General features: G+C 42.5%; 2 protein-coding genes across 3 annotated transcripts in view; one reads left to right on the plus strand and one right to left on the minus strand.

Moving 5' to 3' along the window:
• Positions 1 to 19,283, minus strand: part of ABHD17B (abhydrolase domain containing 17B, depalmitoylase) — a 44,537-nt gene extending 25,254 nt beyond the window's left edge. The window contains exon 1 of one of the 2 annotated variants that reach the window (XM_054727037.1): positions 19,214 to 19,283. The gene's annotated coding sequence lies outside the window, so the exon portion shown is untranslated. Of the gene's footprint in view, positions 1 to 18,367; positions 18,388 to 19,213 lie in introns of those variants that run through there. The other variant, XM_054727038.1, reaches the window with a different exon arrangement.
• An 870-nt stretch (positions 19,284 to 20,153) lies between these two features.
• C15H9orf85 (chromosome 15 C9orf85 homolog) overlaps positions 20,154 to 21,259 on the plus strand; it is a 44,898-nt gene continuing 43,792 nt past the window's right edge. The window contains exon 1 of the mRNA XM_008142079.3: positions 20,154 to 20,413. Within this exon, the coding sequence (XP_008140301.1) occupies positions 20,312 to 20,413 (102 nt within the window). The 5' untranslated portion in view covers positions 20,154 to 20,311. The remainder of the gene's footprint in view (positions 20,414 to 21,259) is intronic.

Raw genomic sequence — 21,259 nt, forward strand, 5'->3', positions numbered from 1 at the left:
ATATTAACTGAACAATGCCTGATATACAGTGACTTTTAGAGTTTATAGATTTAACATTGTCAACTACTGGAAGACAAATGAAGAGGCCTGTCCCTGCAATCAAGTATAAATGGACTACTACCCTCCTCTCAGAGCAGCTCTGAAAAATCAGTGAAATAAAAAGACCTAACACAAATCTAAAATTCAAACTGAGGTTGTTTGTTGCAAAAATGAGTAAGAGGTACCACTATTAGTAACAGAATTCTACCTTCAAGCTTTAAATCTGGCTTTGAATTAGTTTCTGTGAAAACTTGGCAGGCTCCCTGTTAGCATGAACAAGGATATGGGAGTGGTGTTGGTGGTACAGAAACCACTTGGAATATGAGCAGCTTAGAGCTCTTGAACAGCCCCTTCCCCACCTGGGGACATAAAGGACCTTATGGTTAATGTGGCTGCATCTCAGGATTTTACATTTCACCCTTCTTTTTGAATGCTCTTATTCAAGCCTGATTTTTCTGTGTCTTGTTCTATTACCTCTTATCTGAATTTTTAGTTTCTGTCCATCTACCTGATATATAGGTTCTCCCTTCAATCTTGAGGGGTTTGGTTAAGCTTTATTTCACTTTCAAATCACCCTCAGCCCAGTGCTTAGAAGCACATAAATCAGCCACCTGATCTCCTATATTAAAGCTTCTACTTGGGTAGAGGAAAAAAGAGTGATACAATGAGGGCACTGAATAGAGCCAGGCAAACTGGTTACTGTGTACCTTGTTAGAGGGGAGATTAGTTACTAGACTGAGAGCCACCGGGTCCATTGCCCTAGGTGGCCTATAATTGAAAAAAAATTGAAGTCAAATAAATATATGCTTATTGGGTTTACTGGAAGTAAGAAAAATCATAATTCTGCTTCAGGGAGACAGGCTATTTAAACAAGAACAGGCCATCTAAAATACCTCTTTTCTGTAAGAAACATGCCTCTGATTCATCTTCATAGAAAAGAAACAACATGTGGCCAGACAGTTACTGAATTTCCCCAGAGCAAACAGGATGTGTGTGTGTGGGGGGGGGGGGGGAGGGGGGGGGGGGGGGAGGAGAAGGTATGAGAGCTGTGCAAGTGGCTGACAGCACATTTTCTAGGAAGATTCCCCTAAACAAAGGGAGGTGGAGACAGCTTGGAAGGTTTCAGCCCAATATCTTAAACTAGATACCCGGTGCACGAAATTCATGCACGGGGGTGTGTGTTCCTCAGCCCAGTCTGCACCCTCTCTAATCTGGGACATCCCTCTTACAATCCAGGACTGCTGGCTCCCAATCGCTCACTGGCCTGCCTGCCTGATTGCCCCTAACCCCTTCTGCCTGCCAGCCTGATCACCCCCTAACCACTCCCCTGCCAGCCTGATTGATGCCTAACTGCTCCCCTGCGAGCCCAATTGCCACTAACTGCCCTCCCCTGCCAGCCTGGTCATCCCTAACTGCCCTCCCCTGCTGACCTGATCACCCCTAACTGTCCTCCCCTGCAGGCCTGGTCTCCCTCAACTGCCCTCCCCTGATGGCCAAGTCACCCCTTACTGCCCTCCCTTGCCAGCCTGGTTGCCTCTAACTGCCCTCCCCTGCCGGCCTAATTGCCACCAACTACCCTCCCCTGCAGGCCTGGTCCCCCCTAGCTGTCCTTCCCTGCAGGCCTGGTCACCCCTAACTGCCCTCCCCTGCTGGCCTGGTCGCCCCCAACTCCCCTCCCCTGCCGGCCATCTTGTGGTGGCCATCTTGTATCCACATGGGGTCAGCCATCTTTGACCACATGGGGGTGGCCATCTTGTGTGTTGGAGTGATGGTCAATTTGCATATTACTCTTTTATTAGATAGGATAGCCCAATGGGAGACAGCAAGACCTAGGCAATGTATTAGGAAACAGGTGACCAAATAGTACTCAGCCAATGAGGAACTGGAGGAGGGACTAAATAGGCTATGTTCTCTGCCCCAGGTGTGTGCTGTACAATGGATACCACCTCTGGAGAGTGTTATTAAAAGTCTCATTTTCGCCATGTTCCTGTTTCCTAGTCCATCATTTGATATTTGGACAGGTGAGCCATTTCTCACAATTCTAACCAGGAAATAAGCCAGGATGGCTGGTTCCAAGTCCATCCCACTTTTTCTGTTTCATTTTAGGCTTTTCACATCCCTAAGAAGTTTCCCTTTGAATTATTAGGAGGCATTGACATGATAAATTCCAGAGCACTGGGAAGCTCTGTAGAGCTTGTAATGCAGTGGTTCTCAACCTTTCTAATGTCGCGATGCTTTAATACAGTTCCTCATGTTGTGGTGTCCCCCAACCATAAAATTATTTTCGTCGCGACCCACAGGTTGAGAACTGCTAGCAGGGTCGCCTAAGACCATTGGAAAACACAGATATTTACATTACGATTCATAACAGTAGCAAAATTACAGTTATGAAGTAGCAACGAAAATAATTTTATGGTTAGGGGTCACCACAACATGAGGAACTGTCTTAAAGGGTCGCGGCATTAGAAAGGTTGAGAACCACTGTTGTAATGGAAACTAAAACTTACCACTATCCAAAAAGCTACTATTACTGATGGGTAGTCAGTAGATAAGTGCATAAGGTTGTTACAAAGACTATCTGCCCGAGAGGTCTGAGAGGTACTTTGAGCAGCATCATGTATTTATGCTACTTCCTTACTCTCTTTCAGTGCTGGGGCTCAGTAGAAATAATCAATCCCATTGATTGGAATTTCTATCCTCCATCTCCCCACCATGTCAACAGTGTATTTTTATTTATGAGTTTCAGGGGTTTCCATCAGTGAGATGTTCTTAGATCTGGAAGCCAAGAAGTACTAACCCTTCAAGAATTGACTAGACCAAGTACTTAATGTCTAAGGCCTATATCCTGGCCAAATGGGTATATATACTATCTCTCAGAATCAAATGACCCTATATAATAAAAGGGTAATATGCAAATTAACCCTAATGGCAGAATGACTGGGAATGACTGGTTGCTATGACGCACACTGACCACCAGGGGCCAGACGCTCAATGCAGGAGCTGACCCTTAGTGGTCTGTGAGCTTCCACAGGGGGAGCACCGCTCAGCCAGAAGCCAGCTCATGGCTGGCCAGTATAGTGGTGGTGGCAGGAGCCTCTCCCGCCTCCGTGGCAGCGCTAAGGATGTCTGACTAACGGCTCAAGCCCGCTCCCCACAGGGCTCCTGGGCTGCCAGAGGGATGTCTGACTGCCAGCTTAGGCCTGATTCCCTGGGGAGCAGGCCTAAGCCGGCAGGTGGACATCCCCTGAGGGTTCCTGGACTGCAAAAGGGCACAGACCAGGCTGAGGGACCCCCCTGAGTACACAAATTTTTGTGCACTGGGCCTCTAGTGTTTTTATATCCTTCTCTCAAGATTCTTCTTACTTTTCTAGCATTCTCAGTGTGGAGAATCTGAGCTCCGCCAACCTTAATCAGTGACAAATTAGAAATTATGCTTGTTGCTGTCCCTAAACCTAGGGAAGGGTGAAGGTCATAAACTAATAAAGATCTGTGAGGTAGAGAAGTGCTACATCACCTTCCTTTGCAAAGTCTAAGCAATTTGAAGAATGTATCACGCCCTTCAGCCTTATGAGTTGTTTCTTACTAACATCCTTTACCCCCAAAAATAATGTATCAAAATAACAATGCAGTATTATTGCTCTCAGACTTGACAGGATGGTTCTGAGGTAGGTACTATTTAATAAATTCCATGTAAAATCAGTTAATGTGATACCAGCTTGTGGTCAAACCTGGAAATTACCTTATTTAGACAGCAACAGCACTACTAAGGGGATATGTGGTTCTATGACCCCTGAAACCAAATGCAAAGGACCTAAAATAGCCAATATTAATGACCTGAAAACTCTCACATATATAAAAGAGGTTATGATTTAAGATTTGTTACATATTCATTTTATGTTTCTCAAATGTTACCACATAAACAATCTAGAATAGCAGCAGTATTTTAATTTCTTCAGAGGTATTTAGAAAGATAAAAGAATGCTTCCATTTTGCACTTCATTTGTGGTTAAGATGAATGTCTCCAATGTTGCACTGAAGCATTTCTGTCACAAAAGGAATGAATCTGAATCTTAACCTACTTACACTCGATTCTGTAATTCTTGTTCTGTTCCTAACTTCTATATAATTAATATTCTAGACTCTAGACAGGAATTTCCACTTTGTTCTCCAAATTTCAATTTATTTGTTTTCCTTTGGGCACAATTCAGATTACAATTCTGGTAGCAGACTTATTACTGGCCTGGGGATATGCCTTGACTGGGCATTAAGGATTATTCCTAGCTTTGTTACCTACCCAGTGGAGGTTTCAGAGAACTCAGTCAAGACACATCATAAATTTAAAAAAATACCTTAAATTTTTATTGAAGGAAGACTTACAGATACTGGGGAATTTTCATCTGTGAATATAATGAGATATTGGATTTTTGGTAAGTCTGCCAGCTTTTCCTAGTAGAAGACCTGTAAAACAGGTACTAATCTATCTATCCTAACATATAAAAACCCAGGGTCCGGAACGACTGACCGAAGGCTTGACTGAACACTGGCGATCAGTCCTGCAGTCAGTGCTGGGTTGCCATGGCGACCCAGTACTGACTGCCACCGGTGCGGGCGCAGTGACCCAGCACTGACTACCGAGAGAGAGGCAGGGTCTGATCCACAGCCTCCATGGCAGCTGTTGGATCAGCCGTTGCCTCTCTCTTTCTCTCTGTGCTTTGCCAGCAGCCACACCTCTGTTTCTCTCTGGGCCTCCGCGGGCCTGCTGATCAGCCCTGCCTCTCTGATCAGGCCTGGAGATGCTGACTGGCATAGGAACTGACAATCAGAACCAAATCTGGGTGAACTGTGAGGAGCCAATGGATGCCTAGGAGATGGAGCTTTTGACACTGACTGGCATAGAAACCAACCAATCAGAACCAAATTGGCCAGCAGGGGAGGGCAGTTGGGGGTGAGATCAGACCTACAGGGGAGGGCAGTTGGGGGCCGAGATCAGGCCGGCAGGGGAGAGCAGTTAGGGGTGAGATCAGGCTGGCAGACAGAGGCAGTTAGGGGCAATCAGGCAGGCAGGCAGGCAGGTGAGCGGTTAGGAGCCAGCGGTCCCAGATTGCAAGATGGATGTCCGACTGCTGGTTTAGGCCCAATCCCACTGGCAGTCGGACATCCCCCAAGGGGTCCCTGATTGGAGAGGGTGCAGGCTGGGCTGAGGGAATCCCCCCCCTTCATGCACAAATTTTGTGCACCAGGCCACTAGTGTGTGTGTGTGTGTGTGTGTGTGTGTGTGTGTATGTGTGTATGTATATGTATATATATATATATATATATATATATATATAAGCTTAAGCGACCGAAGAACTGTAATGACCAGAACAACCAGACAACTGGCCGGTAGTTAAGATGCGCACTGACCCAGACCTTGCTGCTGGGGCCCTGACAGCCCCAAATCTGGTTCACCTGCACCCCGGACCCAGACAGGAGGGAGGAGGGAGGTTGATTCCTCGAGGAATCAGCCATTGGTTAGCTTGCTGCTGGGGCCCTGACAGCCCTGAATCTGGTTCACCCACACCCCAGACCCAGACAGGAGGGAGGAGGGAGCCCAATTTCTCGTGGGTTCAGCCGTTGATTAGCTCGCTGCTGGGCCAACCTCCTGCAGTCCCTCCCCCCAGCCAGCCTGTCCCCCGATTGGCCCCAATTGCCAGCCAGGCTGAGGGACACCACCGGTGCACGAATTCGTGCACCGGGCCTCTAGTCCTATATAATAAAAGCCTTATATGCAAACTGTCTCCTTGGGCAGTCGTTTGACCAGGAGTTTGACCGCTCACTATGACATGCATTGACCACCAGGGGGCAGCATGGAACATGGTGGCATCAGCGACGTGGTGCTAGCAGAGGGCGGCAGTGGAGGTGCTGCCAGTCCCAATGGACCCCAGAGCGAGACTGTGGCGGGATGGTGGAGCAGGTGAGCGGGTGGCGCCAGACAAGGCAGGTGTGAGTGGCAGACAGCGACCAGCGGCGGCAGCAGGGGGAGGGGCCACCATCCGGCTCCCAGGTGCTGAGGGAGCTGGGGGTGGGTGGCGGTGACCAACCTCCCGAGGCACCTGGGCAGGGGGCTGCGACCTCTCGCCGGCTACCTGGGGGCAGGATGATAGGGAACTGAGGTGCAGTGAGAATGTGGGGTGTCCACTGAGCTTGCTCTCACTCCCCCAGCTACCCTCCCCCAGGACACCAGGGCTCGCGCGCTGGAGAAGCCCCCACACTCAGGTACTGGGTGCCCGGGAGGAGCCTGTCCTACACCTGTGCAGCCTCTTCCGGGTGAGCCAGGCCACAGCTGCCGGGACTGCAGGGGCCTGTCAGGCTCCCTGTGGGTCTATGCAGGAGCCAGTCTGCAACGTCAGCCGGGAGCAAGCGCGCTGCCTGCCCGGCTTCTATGCAGCGCTGCTGGGCGGCCCAGAGGCCCACGCTGTGCCCGGGCCTGCGGTATCCGATCACGCTCATCACATCTCTGCATGGGGACTCTAACGCTGTGACTTAGGCGGAGGGGGGTGCGCGGGGTCCTGGGGGCCCAGGTGCTGCCCAGGGCCCAGAGGTCAGCTCGGACCTGTCCTTCCATGCCAGACGCTCGCGCTTCAATCACTGGCCAGGCCTACGGACCACACCCGTGAACGAATTTCGTGCACTGGGCCTCTAGTAAATTAATAATAGTTGGTTTAGAGGGGCTTCAACCACTCTATTTTATTATCTTCTTGCAACCCTGTTATACATGAGATATGAAGTCACCCAGAAAGGAATAAATTATTTCCTAAGCTATAAAACCAAGGATGTAACAATATCAAGGACTGGAGAAAACCAGGTGCCCCTTGTCACAAGTGAGGAAGAAATGTCAACTATCATTTATTTTAAAAATCAGAAGAACTACTGTCTAAATTTAACAATGTATAAGGTCTGTTCCTCCCTACTACCCCCTCCCCCAATTTTAATAATTAGCCTGTGGTATAGTATGAAGAACCCCAGTCCATGAATCAGGAAGGCTGGATTTTAGTCCACACTCTAACACTAACTAGCTCTGAGGCATTAGGGAAGTCACTTTCCTTCCTTCCTTGAACTTGTTTCTTTACTTCTTATATAAAGGTTTGAGTTCAACTTAAATTACACTCTAGCATATAGGCTTCTTAATTTTGAATATAAGTATAAAGTAGTAAATAACTAAGAGAGTGTCTAAATAGAATGAAACGAAGTAATAATTTATTCCTTTTAAAATGTTCTTTGGGCCGAAACCGGTTTGGCTCAGTGGATAGAGCGTCGGCCTGCGGACTGAAGGGTCCCAGGTTCGATTCCGGTCAAGGGCATGTACCTTGGTTGCGGGCACATCCCCAGTGGGGGGTGTGCAAGAGGCAGCTGATCGATGTTTCTCTCTCATCGATGTTTCTAACTCTCTATCCCTCTCTCTTCCTCTCTGTAAAAAGTCAATAAAATATATATTAAGAAAAAAAAAAATGTTCTTTGGATTCTTAGGCTTTCTTCTCTTGTTACCAGAAAGGGGACCTGGCCCTGAAAGGGTCTGGAAGGGCTGGGGAAATGAGCTTAGGCTTGCTGCTTTGGCTCACTAAGAAGTCAGAGAAAAGGGGGCCTTGGAGACAAGTTCAGGGGGGTTGCCACAGGTGAACTGCAGCTGCCCTGGTTGCAAGCCCCATGGGGTTCCTTACAGTGATGGGCAACCTTTTGAGCTTGGTGTGTCAAACTTCGCCAAAAAACTAAGCATAACTCGGGTAGTGTGTCACTTTGAGGAAAAAACTAACTCCAAGACTCTAGTCGCAAATGTTTCATCCTCAGGAGCAGCAAATGTTTCATCCTCGGCATGCGGCCGCATGTCATCAGAAATGGCTACGCGTGTCAGTGCTGACACGCATGTCATAGGTTCGCCATCACTGGTAGGAGATGCATGTCTGTGGGGAAAGAAGTGAAGGGAGAGGGCACACTGGACCTTCATTTTAGTAGGGATGCAGGAGTTGTGACATTCATGTAACATCAGTATAACAAGGATCATTACCTTTCTTTACATAGATTGTACTATGACTAGTTTATCTATCAACAGTGTAACTATCTACATAAACTGCCACCTCTACCACTTCCTTTTCCTCAGATTGCCAGTTGCCTCCCTTTAGTTATTTATACTCATCTGCAAGTCAAGGTTTGAAGAAATACCAGTATGCACTCTTAAAAAATGTGTAACAAACACTAGTTACTCTAAGTTGTGCTTAATTCCTTTCCTGGACTCAACATACCAATATTTGCCAAGGTTTCTTAGAATACTGAAATTTTACCTTTTGCATGGTACATAACAAAAATAGAATAATTATTTCAAAGAATGTGTAAATACCTAAGAAAATAAAAACAACATATTTAACAGAGCTGAGTCAATTTTAATTCTTTAGACTTGGGGTAAATCACTTATTTAACTGCCGAGTCTCTGTTTCTTCAATTGAAAACATAAGGTAACTGACCTAATGTTTGTTAAAGTCTCTTTTAATTCTAAATTCATGAGCTTTTTGTAAATTGGTACTCAATATTTTTTAAATGCATTATAATGAATGAATATATAATTTATTATTAGTAAGTTAATGCTCTAAGAGGGTTTTTTCAACTTATAAAAAATTAAGTGTTATGTAATGTGGAGTAAATTTTAAGCTTCAGATTATCAGACAAAAGTGGGTATCAATAATTAGGAAAGACTTTGGGAAGGATTTAGAATTTTAGAGTTAGATATGATTTCCAGGGCAGAAGGAAAACCCTCCAGGTTAGGTGAATAATATGTGTAAAGTGTGACTGGTCTGGCCAGTGGAGCTCAGTGTTTGAGCTGCACTGGCCTATGCTATGAGCCAGGAGGTCACGGTTTGATTCCCAGTCAGGCACATGCTGGGTTGCAGGCTCAATCCCCATTAGGGGGTGTGCAGGAGGCATCTGATCAATGATTCTCTCTCATCATTGATGTTTCTATCTTTCTCTCCCTCTCCCTTCCTCTCTGAAAGCAACAAAAATATAGTTTTTTAAGAAAAGGATGACAGTGAGAAAAAAACAAAACAAAGAGTACATGGTGGAGAGGGAAAAATTAAGAAACGAATACTGATGGTTTATATTGCAAAATGTGTAAACCACATCCTTTAGTTAAATATCAATACTTGACTACACTTAAAAGTAATTTTCTACAATTTGGTAACATACTTAACTTTCTACTATGCAAAATAAAGTTATTATTGATTTACTGGGTATTTCAGTTAATAAAAATGTTGCCTTATAGTTTAAAGACACAAGTAGCAAACAAGTAAATATTGTAGACTCTTATTTTTTGGGTAGACTTTTGTTCTCTTTTAGAGACAATTTCTAGAGTAGATCTGAAAAGGAAGTATTTTAGGTGAAACTGACAGAATAATACACTGACACTATATGCTAAGTAATGCACCAGAAGGATGGAAGGAAAGCTAACAGAGATTGCAAATACAAAAACAAAAAACAACGGTTGAGGCAAATCCTTAATACCAGATTTGAGAAGAATGTCACAGCTAGTTTTTGGTAGTCTACATGTCTAGTGTATCTCTGGGGTAAATATTTGTTTGGGATGAGGAAGAAAGCAAGCATTAAAGATCATCCTTCCATATGTCATCAACTGGGTTACTAAATATCATGCTACATAGCATGTTATGCATGAAATAGTAAACTCATCAAATGTTTTTGCATATAATTTTCAACTTTTGAAGCCCTGTTTCACATTATACATATCTCATTTTAATAAAATAAAGGAATAGTAGAAACAGCACCAGCCTAGGAAACTCAAGTTCTGGTTATAATTTTATTTAAAGTGCTCTTAAACCCTGAACTGCGTCCATTATAATGTGAGAAGACTGAACTATAGCATCTAGAGCTTTCTCCAGCAAGAATATTTTATTACTAGGGTCCAATGCACAAAATTCATGCAAGAGTAGGCCTTCCTTCCCCTGGCTGCCAGCACCGGCTTCCCTCTGGCACCCGGGACCCGGGCTTCCCTCACAGCCCCGGCTTCATCGGGTCTAATTAGCATATTATGTTTTTATTATTATAGATACTAAATCCTCCCTCTCCTCTCTAACTTGCCTTGATTTTTTGGACCTCTTATACCCTCTATTCATACATTTATTTATACAACTAGATATGGTTCTCTTGCTCTCCTTGTCTCTGCAGAAAGAGAAATCTTATTGTACATTCTATTAAAAACATAATCTAAAAGAGATATTTCTAAAGAAAAAATTAAAACCTGTGGGAGCATTACTAAGAACAAGTCAAAACAGTATAAAATAGTTTTCATTGACCTCAACTTCTTAAAGTCTAAATACAAAAAGAGAGAGAGTTCAATTGGGAAATCATTCAATTTCTGTCATCTTTAATTGTAAATGAACACATATAATTCTCTTGATTTACTGTGGTTACATTTTCTACCATTTTATAGTAGTTTCCAGCTTTTACAAACAAAAGGGTTATGTAGAATAAGACAACAGAAGGAACAACTCAAAATGTGTGAGTAGGATAATAAATTACAGTTGATGTATGATATTATATTAGTTTATTCTTTTACTTGGAACAGTCAGACATACATTTGGTAATCTCTTTTTGGACCCTATAAATCAATTAGTATTAATCAAATCTTGATTACCTTTACTTCCTGAGAAGTGTCACTCTCTTCACACATATTCTGGAGGGTTCCAATGACTCTATCTAGCATCTTCCAAGACCAATGCATTTTTAGCCTCTTCTGCTCTACTGGTTCATCTCTTCTGTTTATTCAAGACTCAAAAATTAAAAATTTATAAAAAGTGTGTATACCTACACTCTAACCACTATCTCTGAGTATCCTCCAGAATCAAACTTCTCACTATTCCCCAATGGGCCCCAAATGAATTGTGATCTAATACCTATCATCAAATTGTTAACCCATTTAGGATCACTGATGAATGACTTCTTATTATTTCAAAGTGCACTGGGTATTTCTCAGTCTTAATTTACAAGATTATTCTGTGGTATTAAACACTATTTGTCCTTTCCTTCCTTCTTTTTAAAAAAATATATTTTATTGATTTTTTACAGAGAAGATGGGAGAGATATAGAGAGTTAGAAACATCGATCAGCTGCCGCCTGCACACCCCCTACTGGGGATGTGCCCGAAACCAAGGTATATGCCCTTGACCAGAATTGAACCTGGGATTCTTCAGTCTGCAGGCCGATGCTCTATCCACTGAGCCAAACCAGTTAGGGCCTTTCCTTCCTTCTTGTAGTGAAGGAAATCTTTCATTTTCTGGTGACCTCCTTCAGAGGTTTTATTTGCTTATTTAATTAATTTAAAAACACACACACACACACACACACACACACACAAAGACTGGGCATCTTTTGTCTTCTTATCTTTTGTCTAACCCAAGACTTGAACTATTACTTTGGTCATCTTTTGTTTTCCTGTCTTTTTATCTCAACCACACCTATGGCTTTAACTACTACTTATACAATAATAATGACTAAATCTAAAAACTTGTATCTCTAGCACAGATCTTTAAGGTTATAGACCCTGAAAATCTCAGTATTTCCCTCTCTCTCTCTCTTCTTATTTAATCCTATGTACCCCTCCTTTCCTCCCAGTCACATCTTATTAGCTCAGCCACTTTTCATTCACTGTTATAAAATCACTCACTAATATGTCATACCCCTCTAAATCCACATAACACTGTTGCCAGGTAATGTCATTTTCCTATTTTAATTTAAATCTTTCAAATGAAATGTATAAGCCCTCTTGAATAAATCTAACTTCTTTAGCATGCCATACATGATTTCCTCACCCTCTCTGCTTCCTGGACTCTGTTTTTTGAGCATTTCCCCATTCATTCATTCTACTAAACATACTGTTCTTCATTAAGAAAAATTATTTCTTGCTTCTACGCCTTTGTACACTGTTCCCATCTCTGTAGGTAAAATCCTCCCAATGTAAAATTCTCCCCAACTTACACTCCTTTCTATAAATAAATAAAACAACTTTTGCTGTTTTTTTTTTTTTTTTTTTTTTTAAATAAAAGATTCTGTTTAAGTTTTACTTCTTTCTCCAGGGGTAAAAAAATCTCCTGAACCATGCTCACACTGACCATATAGATAATCTCTTCTGTTTTCGTATGCATGTATTAGCTCATGAACCAAAATGTTCTTACCTGGATTCTAACCAAAAAATTGAAAGCCATTTTACCCTTGGGGATTGTATCAGAATATCCTTAATGTATAATTTTAAAAAGTCCTCACACCTATTAACTTTACTGCCCTAAATCTTTATTAATAAAAGGGACACTGAGGTCTGTTAAAAACAAAACAAAAAAACCCACAAAAATGTAACCTGTTGTGTTTCAGATATAAGCTTGCCAAATCAAGTTACTGATCAGCATTCTTTTCCTGCTGATAATTGATGTGCAGAGAAGAATTTTTACATTTGGGAGTGGGAATGGTCAAGCAAGGGAGTAAAAAATTATCAGTATACCAAGCAGGATACTAATCAGAAACAAAATATCTAGGTCACAGGTCTATGGATGGCATTTTTGGGAAAAGTATTATAGGAATTATTTCAATGGATTTTAATTTTTAAAATGCATTTAAAGATCAATCTTCTAAATTCAGAAATCAAACAAGTTTATTGAATTTTTAAAAAATATATTTTTATTGATTTCAGAGAGGAAGGGAGAGGGAGAGAGAGATAGAAACATCAATGATGAGAGAGAAACATGGATCAGCTGCCTCCTACATGCCCCCCACTTGGATTGAGCTCGCAACCCTGGCATGTGCCCTTGACCAGAATTGAATCCGTGACCCCTCAGTCCTCAGGCGGATGCTCTATCCACTAAGCCAAACCTGCTAGGGCAAGTTTATTGAAATTGATAAACTGATGATGTCTTCTACTTTTATTCTTGGAGACAATGGTTTGTTGGGACTGGAACGGAGAATTGCCTACACCAAGCTAATGAGGTTATTTCAATCCCTTTCTTATTCATCCTGACCTACATTAAGCATGTATTTATTTTCTTAACCCTGTGTGACTACATCCTAAAAATAAATCTTAAATACTCCAAGACAGCCATAATGAAAAGAATTTCTTTAGCACTATGTATTTTCAAGGGTAAAGACCTCTAACTATTGCCAATCCTAATGTCACCTCCTGAGAAAATGTGAGAAACTTATAGAAGGAAAACTGAAAAGAAAGTCATAACTTAAATATTGTTTTGTGTCTTAATGATTTTCCAAAGGCCATGATCTAATATAACATAAGCCACATAATTTCGCTTTTATAATTTAGTCAATTTTAGCAATACTGCAGAAAGAAAAAAGGGGAAACAGAGTGAAAATATAGCCAAATGTAATCAGATTTTATCCAAATTCTACTTGACTTTCTGTGTCACCTTTATGTTATTTTTTAGCTTCAATTTCTTCAAGTGCAAGATGATACATATCCACTGGCCCCATCACAAAAATGATGTGTGGTGATTAATGAGTTAATGCCTAAAATAATACAATGTGGAGCTCTAGCATAATGATTCTGTAAATAAAAAACCTTTTCTCAACATATCTGCATGAGATGATTCTCAAATAAAAACAGGTGGGAAGGTTGTTTATAAATTACTGTGTTAATGAAATATTACCACACTGACTGGTTCTTCTCATTAATATTTGTGAATGGGTGGGATAAAATTTACAACCAGACACAGATTATTATACAGGATGATAAATGCTATGAAAATATAGAGTGCTACATGAGAACTAGGTGGGGGTGGGAGGTAGATGCTTTCACTTATCATCTCCTTTATCTTAATAATACTTTTCTGAGCTTATCATCCTTTTACACATGAGGAAATCAAGGCTTCAGGTTGTTAAGTCAATTAATTTGTCTAAGTTCACACAACTTAAGTGGGAGAGCCAGGAACACAGGTTTAACTTAAAGACTACATTCTCTCCACTCTTCCAAATTTTGCTGTCTTCTTCATGTATAGCTAATGCCCTCAATGCACATCTCAGTTCATTCTCCCTTTCTCAATGAGACCTACCCTAATCATCCTATTTAATAATTCCCTGTACCCTTCTCTCCTTTTTCTTTAGAAGTGTTTATCACTTTCTAATATATATATTTTAATCTAATATATATTATTTTATTTATTGTGCATATTCCCTGTGGTCCTCTGCTAGGTAATAAGTTCTAGGAAGTTAGGGACCTTTGCTTCTTTTGTTTATATATCTATCTTCCCAAACCTAGAATAGTGATCAATTCACAGTAGTCTGGCCCATTATTTCCTTTCCACTTTTCATCTTTACCTGTATGCAAGAACTTGTTAACCATCCTTGCTTTTAATTCTTGGGGGGAAATCAGGGCCTATATCTGAGCCAAATTAACATTAAAATATTATTTATATTTACTCTAAAATTATGTTTTAAAAAAGTAGGGTCATAAGAATCATTTAAAAAAATTCTAGCCAGAATAAAAAAGTGATGAAAAGACATGTAAAATAAAACTGTGGAATGTGGAGGATACAAATGATAGATCAGTACTTAAGAGTGCCTGCTCACTTTCTATGATGTTTTAGAGACTGAATGTGAGTCATAGATGAAACACAGGAATCAGAGTACTTTGAAGCAGTGGTTCTCAAACCTTAAAGATTTCAAATACCAGTTAAATTAAAAAGAAAAGTTGGAATGACAGAGATAGAAACATCGATGAGAGAGAAACATTAATTGGCTGCCTCCTGCACATCCTTTACCAGGAACCAAGCCCTAAACCAGGGCATGTGCCCTGACCAGGAATCTAATCATGACCTCCTGGTTCATAGGTCAATGCTCAACCACTGCGCCACACCTGCTGGGCTAAAGGTTAGTCATTTTTATTAAGCAAATTTAGATTCATAAATACATCATTACATAAAAATAGTTCTATGTAAATTTAAGATCTAAATGTGAAAAAGTAAAACTTTTAAAATAAGCTATAACAGAACCCATAACCTCAGGATTAAGAAAACCTTTAAAGAGAAAAAGCACAATCATAAAAGAATAAACTTGACATTAACATTAACAATATATTAAAGTGAAAAGGCATGCTAAAAACTAGACAGATATTTGTAAAGTCTACCAAGTATTTTTACCAGAGTATATAAAAAGCATTTACAAATCATTTAAAATGATCAATCTCATAAAAAAAAAAAAACACAAGTAAGTAATGTATAGAAAAGGAATGTGAATGGCTAATAAAAGAGTTCTCAATTACAGGTCATCTAATTGGGGAGATGCAAATGAAAACTACAATGAGGTACTATTTCATACTCAGAATGAAGAAACTTAAGAAATCTAAAGTATTTGGAAGGTGGGAAAATAGACTTTCTCATCCATTATGGAAACACTCACTTTGGAGAGAAAACTGGTAGTTTAAAGTTGAAGAAGTAGCATCTATCCTGTGTTCTAGAATCTACTACTAGATTTGTATCCCAGGGCAATCTTGCTCAATGTTGGCTTTTAGTTGTTATAATGAATGGTGGGGCACTACTGAACAGATGCCGTGGTGCCAAGCATTCTTGGTGCGTGGAGATAATGCTGCCCCATCCTATATCTCTGGAACATTCTGCTGGACACTAAGGTCAGATATTTATAAACAGGACTTAACACAAAATATAGTTTTGTTTTAATATAGATGTAGATTATAAAGAATGCAACCACTATTTAAAGATAAGACTGCACTTCTATTTTTGTTCAAACTTTACTGAAAATAGTTTGTTATTTCAGAAACTTATTTTTCATCATTAGTACCACCACTGGTGTTTGAATGGCCAATTCAACACCTGTTTTAATCTGCATTAGTAGCTGTCCTATTTATTCATGGTGATACTACCCATTGGTGCAAAGTAGCTGACAACTACATTTCTTCTAGGAGTGCTTCTTATACTTTAATGTGCACACAAATCACCTGGGAATCTTGTTCAAATTCAGCATCTGAGTTGGTAGAGTAGGGCCTGAACTTCTGATTTCTAACAAGCTCCCAGAATTCTGATGGTACTGGTCTACTATCACACTTGGTAGAAAGATTTAGTGTGGTTGAGCCCCAGCAATCACAGAACAAAATGTATTACTTTGTTATAAGTTACTTTTTATATTTTAGTAAGGGCATTACTTTCCTTAAAATATGAATGTAAGTTTATTACTATCAATTTCTTTTTAGGACAGTATTGGGAAAGTTGCAAAACATGTCTATAAAAATGAGATATAGGGTCAAGAACCACTGCCCTAAGTAAACATATAAAAGAATATTCCCCACAAGACTGTTTAATAAGCAAACAAGTGGAAAAACTAAAATAAACAACAAAAACTTGGTATAGTCACATAATGGAACACATACCATATTGCAGAAAAATAAAGAAACTTGAACTACCTGACTAAACACAAATAAATTTTAGCAAATTGAGTGAAGAAAGCTACAGATAAAATCATCATATTTAAATAGTCTTAAAACAAAGAAAAATTATATAATGTTCATGGATGTAAAGGTAGGAAGTAAAGCATAAACATGGAGAGGATGGATGCGTATCAATTTTGGGCAGTGGTGAGGAATGAGGAAAAGGGTATAGAGGGGTATGTAAAGTGCTATGAGAAAGCTTCATTTTGTTTTGTAGTTTTATTTCTTTAAATTGGTAATGGATGCATGGATATTCGTTATATTGTGTGTTGCCAATACTTAATATTGCTATATTATTTGTCATTTCACCTGAATTGGCAAAATCTGTTGGGCCCAGTCAAGTGTTTGAAACACACTTGCTCCCGAGGAAAGGAATTAGGAATAGATGTCAGAAAACTCAGCTTCAAGTCTCAATTCTGCATATTACAAATTGTGTAGCTTTAGGCAATTTGAATAATTAAGTACTCTGGGCTTTATTCCACCTGTACATGACATCACTTTTCCCCTCTAACTCACAAAGCTGGTTGAGAGGCATGTAGAGCAATGTATGTGAAACATTTTTAACAGGGTAGGGAAGGCAGGCATAATTTTTGAGCAGTAAGAGCAAATCTTTGGATATATTACAAATAAAATCTATCAGTCAATAAATCAACCAAGTTAATTTGTCACTCTCTTTTCTTGTCATCACTGATTTTAAAGATATAACCAATCTTAACATGGAAGAAACTTTATGTCTACTAGTATAAATTCCTAAATGCATATAGATAGGCATTCTCCCTATTATAACTACTTTATGCTAATTCTTCACCAAGAAATTGAAATTCATAACATCAAAACAAAATAAGAGAACTGCACTAAAAAGTACTCTTATTTAACTGAAACAATCTATGTCACACACCAGAGTAACTGTTGATTCTTATTGCCCTTACTATAAAGTGAGCAGGTGGCACGTTTTATTAGCCCTATATTACAAATGAAGAAACTGACTCAGATGTGGGATAGCTGGCCTGTAGACCAATTCAGTGACAGAACTTGGAACAGACACTAATTGCCTAGTTCTTCTGTGTCCATTAAGCAACCAAAACATTATTTTGTCACAGGGATACAGAAAATTCTTTGTCAGATGTCATTTCACACACATTTCAAAATGGGCAAAAATACTCAAGAAAACAATCCACTTACCTACAGTACCATACAGTGAGGGACAAAATTAAAACTGCCTTGCCTGGTAAAAATCTAATCCCATCCTTGCCAATTAACCTTGTTAATACTATGGTAAGACAAAAGAGGTGTCAAAATATGGATGAGGGTGCTATTCATTTACCCCTGGATCTCAAAAAAAACATAGCGATTATTACACAACAGGGATTTTATATTTTTTATTAGTGGAAACGTGGCTATCTCCACTGTTCAAGTAACCCACTACCCCTGCTCCAAAAACAGAAATTTACCAACAGGCAAAGAGTTGGCAGTACCCAATTAGAACACTGCAATTATGATAACTATCAAAACACTGGTAATTATTAGATATTAGACAGATCACCCAAGTGAGTTTATGCTATACATACATAAAGAGACAAACTCTTTATGGAGTTAAGTCTTCCTGTTAATGTACTAGTAAACAGATGAATACTCTTACAACAGGTACCTGACTTTTACTCAAGACCCACCTAGGTAGTTTCAAATGCTGGCAGTCGATATCCAAAATTCACTTTATTAATTGGAGCCTACACAAATCAATGACTCATCTTGTGGACCAAGTATTGAACAGCAATATCTTTTCATAAACACCCAAAATCTAAACATCATCCTCTCTGGATTCCGTTATTCATCCCTTTGCTTAACCAAACCCACCTCACAGCGACTTAAAACAAAGCATCGTTGAAGACAAATTATGCTCTGGCATTGCCGGGCATTTCGCCACAGATCATCATGAACATTTTTGTTTTAAACAAGAAGCTGGGTTACATTCTCTTTACAAAAGCCCTTCACAACAAATACAACCTAACTGGAAAGAACTTTCGTTTCAGGGTTAAAAAACACACACACACACACACACAAAACACCCAAACCTAAAACTCCAATTTTCCGATTCAAAATTCCTCACCACTCTACCCTAGAGTTGGAGAATAGGTACGATTCCAGTTCATCCATCCAGAGAAAAGGAACCCTCCGGCCCGACCGGAATTCGCAAATCACTAAGGACCCGGCAGATTCGATCTCACCTCGAGGCGGACACACGAGGGCAATTCGGGAGGAAGCGTTCAGGCACCGCGAATCTCACCGTGAACCTGACCTCCTCTCTCCGTCCACGGTTCGAAAAGCGAAGGAAGTGAAAGGAGACCTTCTCGGCCAGGAGGACCTAAGTAAGACCTCTCCCTCCCGCCGGCCAGTCTCTCCCAGGCCCCCAGATTCCCGCCGCCTCGCCCACCCCACGGTCCCTCCTCTCCCTCTCCCTTTCCCGACCCCCCTGGAGAACCCGCTCCAAAATCGGGAGGGGCTCCCCCCGCCTCTCCCCGCGCTGAGTGGGATCCCGGTCTCCCAACAACAAAGACGCATCTCGCTCCCCTCCCCCTGCCGGGCCACGGCTCGCCTCGACCCGCCCGCGCTGCGGCTCCGGGCCTAGCGCCCCCTCCCCACGCCCGGCCGGAGCGGCCCAGGCCTCCCCCCGCCCCCCCCCCCCCCCGCCGCCTCACGCACCTGCACCGGAGGGGCCGCAGTCAAGGTGTCGGGCTCAAAGGGCTGGGAGAGAACCTCTGCCGACGCGCTGTCCTCCTCGGGGCGCGCTCCGCGACGCCGCCGCCGCCGCCGCCGGACTCCCCCGGCCTGCGGGCGGGACCGGCCGAGCAGAAGGGACGAGGGCTGCGGTGCCGGCGACGGGACGCAGAAAGGCGGCAGCGCCCGAGAGGGCCCACTCGCGCTCCCTCCTCGCCTCCTCGCGCCGGCCCTGCTCCTCCACACGGGCTCGCGTTCTGCTGACTAACGGCCCCGGCGCGAGGCGCTGGAGCTGCCGCCGCCGCCGGTGGCTCTCGGTCGGCCCTCAGGTCCCGAGCAGCCGTGATCGCAGCTGCTGCCGCCGCCGCCGCCGCCGCCGCCGCCACCACCGCCCTTTATGGCACTGCAGACACCACCCAGACCCAGCCAGGTGTTTCTTCTCTTTAACCCTCCCTTCTGGCTCCGGTTCTGCCTGCCAGTCGCTGGGCTCGCCCTCGTGGCGGGAGGGAGGCTGGAGGGGAACCGAGGGGGGACCAGCAGAAGTCTCGCTGAGCCAGGACTTGGTCACTGACTGGAGGGAGATGCCAAAACTGACCCGGGCTCCAGCCTCCGAGCAGGCAGGGGGCGGGACGCAGTCCAGTTTAACCCGATTTCCACCAATCACAAGCCGTCCAGTGGAGTCGGGCGCCAGGAGAGGCTGAGCTGATGTCGGCAGGAGGCGGGGACTGCGGAAAAGAAGGGCCAATGGAAGTGAAGGTTCCCCGCCCCTTCGCCTTGATGGACATCCACGTTCGGACCAATGGGGGGAATTGTCGCTTCGAAGAAAGCGGGATTTGTCTGCGGAGTTTGGAGTGCGGGTGAGCGGAGGGATCGAGTCCTGTCCTCGAGGAAGAGCCTTCAAGTAGCTGAGGGACCGAGGATGTCCTTTGACCTCCGCGCGGCGTCACGTGGACTGGCGGGGGCGGGGCGAGAAAGCTAGATCAGTTTCTTCCGGGTCAGTGACAGGCGTCTGCTCCAGGAGGTAGCTTCTGGCTTCTTGAATCTTCCTAGTCCCAGCGTTTGGTGATTTTTGTGATTTCGGCGATGAGCTCCCAGAGAGGGAACGTGACCCGTTCCAGGCCTCAGAGACATCAAAATACGTTTAGCTTCAAAAATGACAAGTTTGATAAGACTGTTCAGACCAAGGTAGGAACCTGCCTGTAGCGTTAAATCTGACTCCAGGAAGGAATGGTTCAGTGGAGGGGAAAGAGGAAATGAGAGGAGCTGGCGAGGGCGAGTGTGGACCGCAGCCCAGAGTTAGTTTTGGCTGCCGTGCAACCCTTTCTGAAATGATATTCCCACACCCTTTCTTTGACCTGGATGTGTTGTCTCCTCCTGAATGTATTTGGCAGTCAACCCCTTAAACTAATTGCACCAAGAGTGAATGGGTCCCTCATCAAACTTAAAATGCAAATGGGTAAATTGAGTTGTTGAACGCTCCCATCTGGATCCCACAATTTACAGTAGGAAAAGGAGGATTATGTGGCACGAGTGTCTCTAAAATTTTGTGCCAACTTTATGCAGCAACTGTTTGTTTTTGGAAAACCCCACGTCCATATGTTTGTAGGGGGAATGTGAAGGATTAAACTTTCTTAGGCCCAGTGCTTTCACTCACGTAATGGGTCTCTTGTAAAGGTATGTTGAGGATCGAATTGTTTGATTAATGTGAAAATGCTTGTTTTGCTCTTTATAACTCATTTACTTCTTTAGCAGGATTTCTGCAACCTGAAAGAAAATTAAGACTGTCTACATAGCCACAGGTCTTGGGTTTTATAAAGCTACTAATTTGCTGAAGGTGTCTCCCCCTCCAACTTCTCCATAGCTGTATGGAGAGGAGATAATTGGAGACAAGGGCATCTTGGGGGCCATCAGATAAACCTGATATTCACATCGGATAAACCTGATATTCACATAATCTGGAATTCAGATTTCCTAGTTGTGCAGCTTAAGTAAATTATTTTAATATTTAGTTTCTCTGAGCTTTACTTTAGT

The sequence above is a fragment of the Eptesicus fuscus genome, chromosome 15, assembly GCF_027574615.1.
Source record: "Eptesicus fuscus isolate TK198812 chromosome 15, DD_ASM_mEF_20220401, whole genome shotgun sequence".
NCBI lineage: Eukaryota > Metazoa > Chordata > Mammalia > Chiroptera > Vespertilionidae > Eptesicus > Eptesicus fuscus.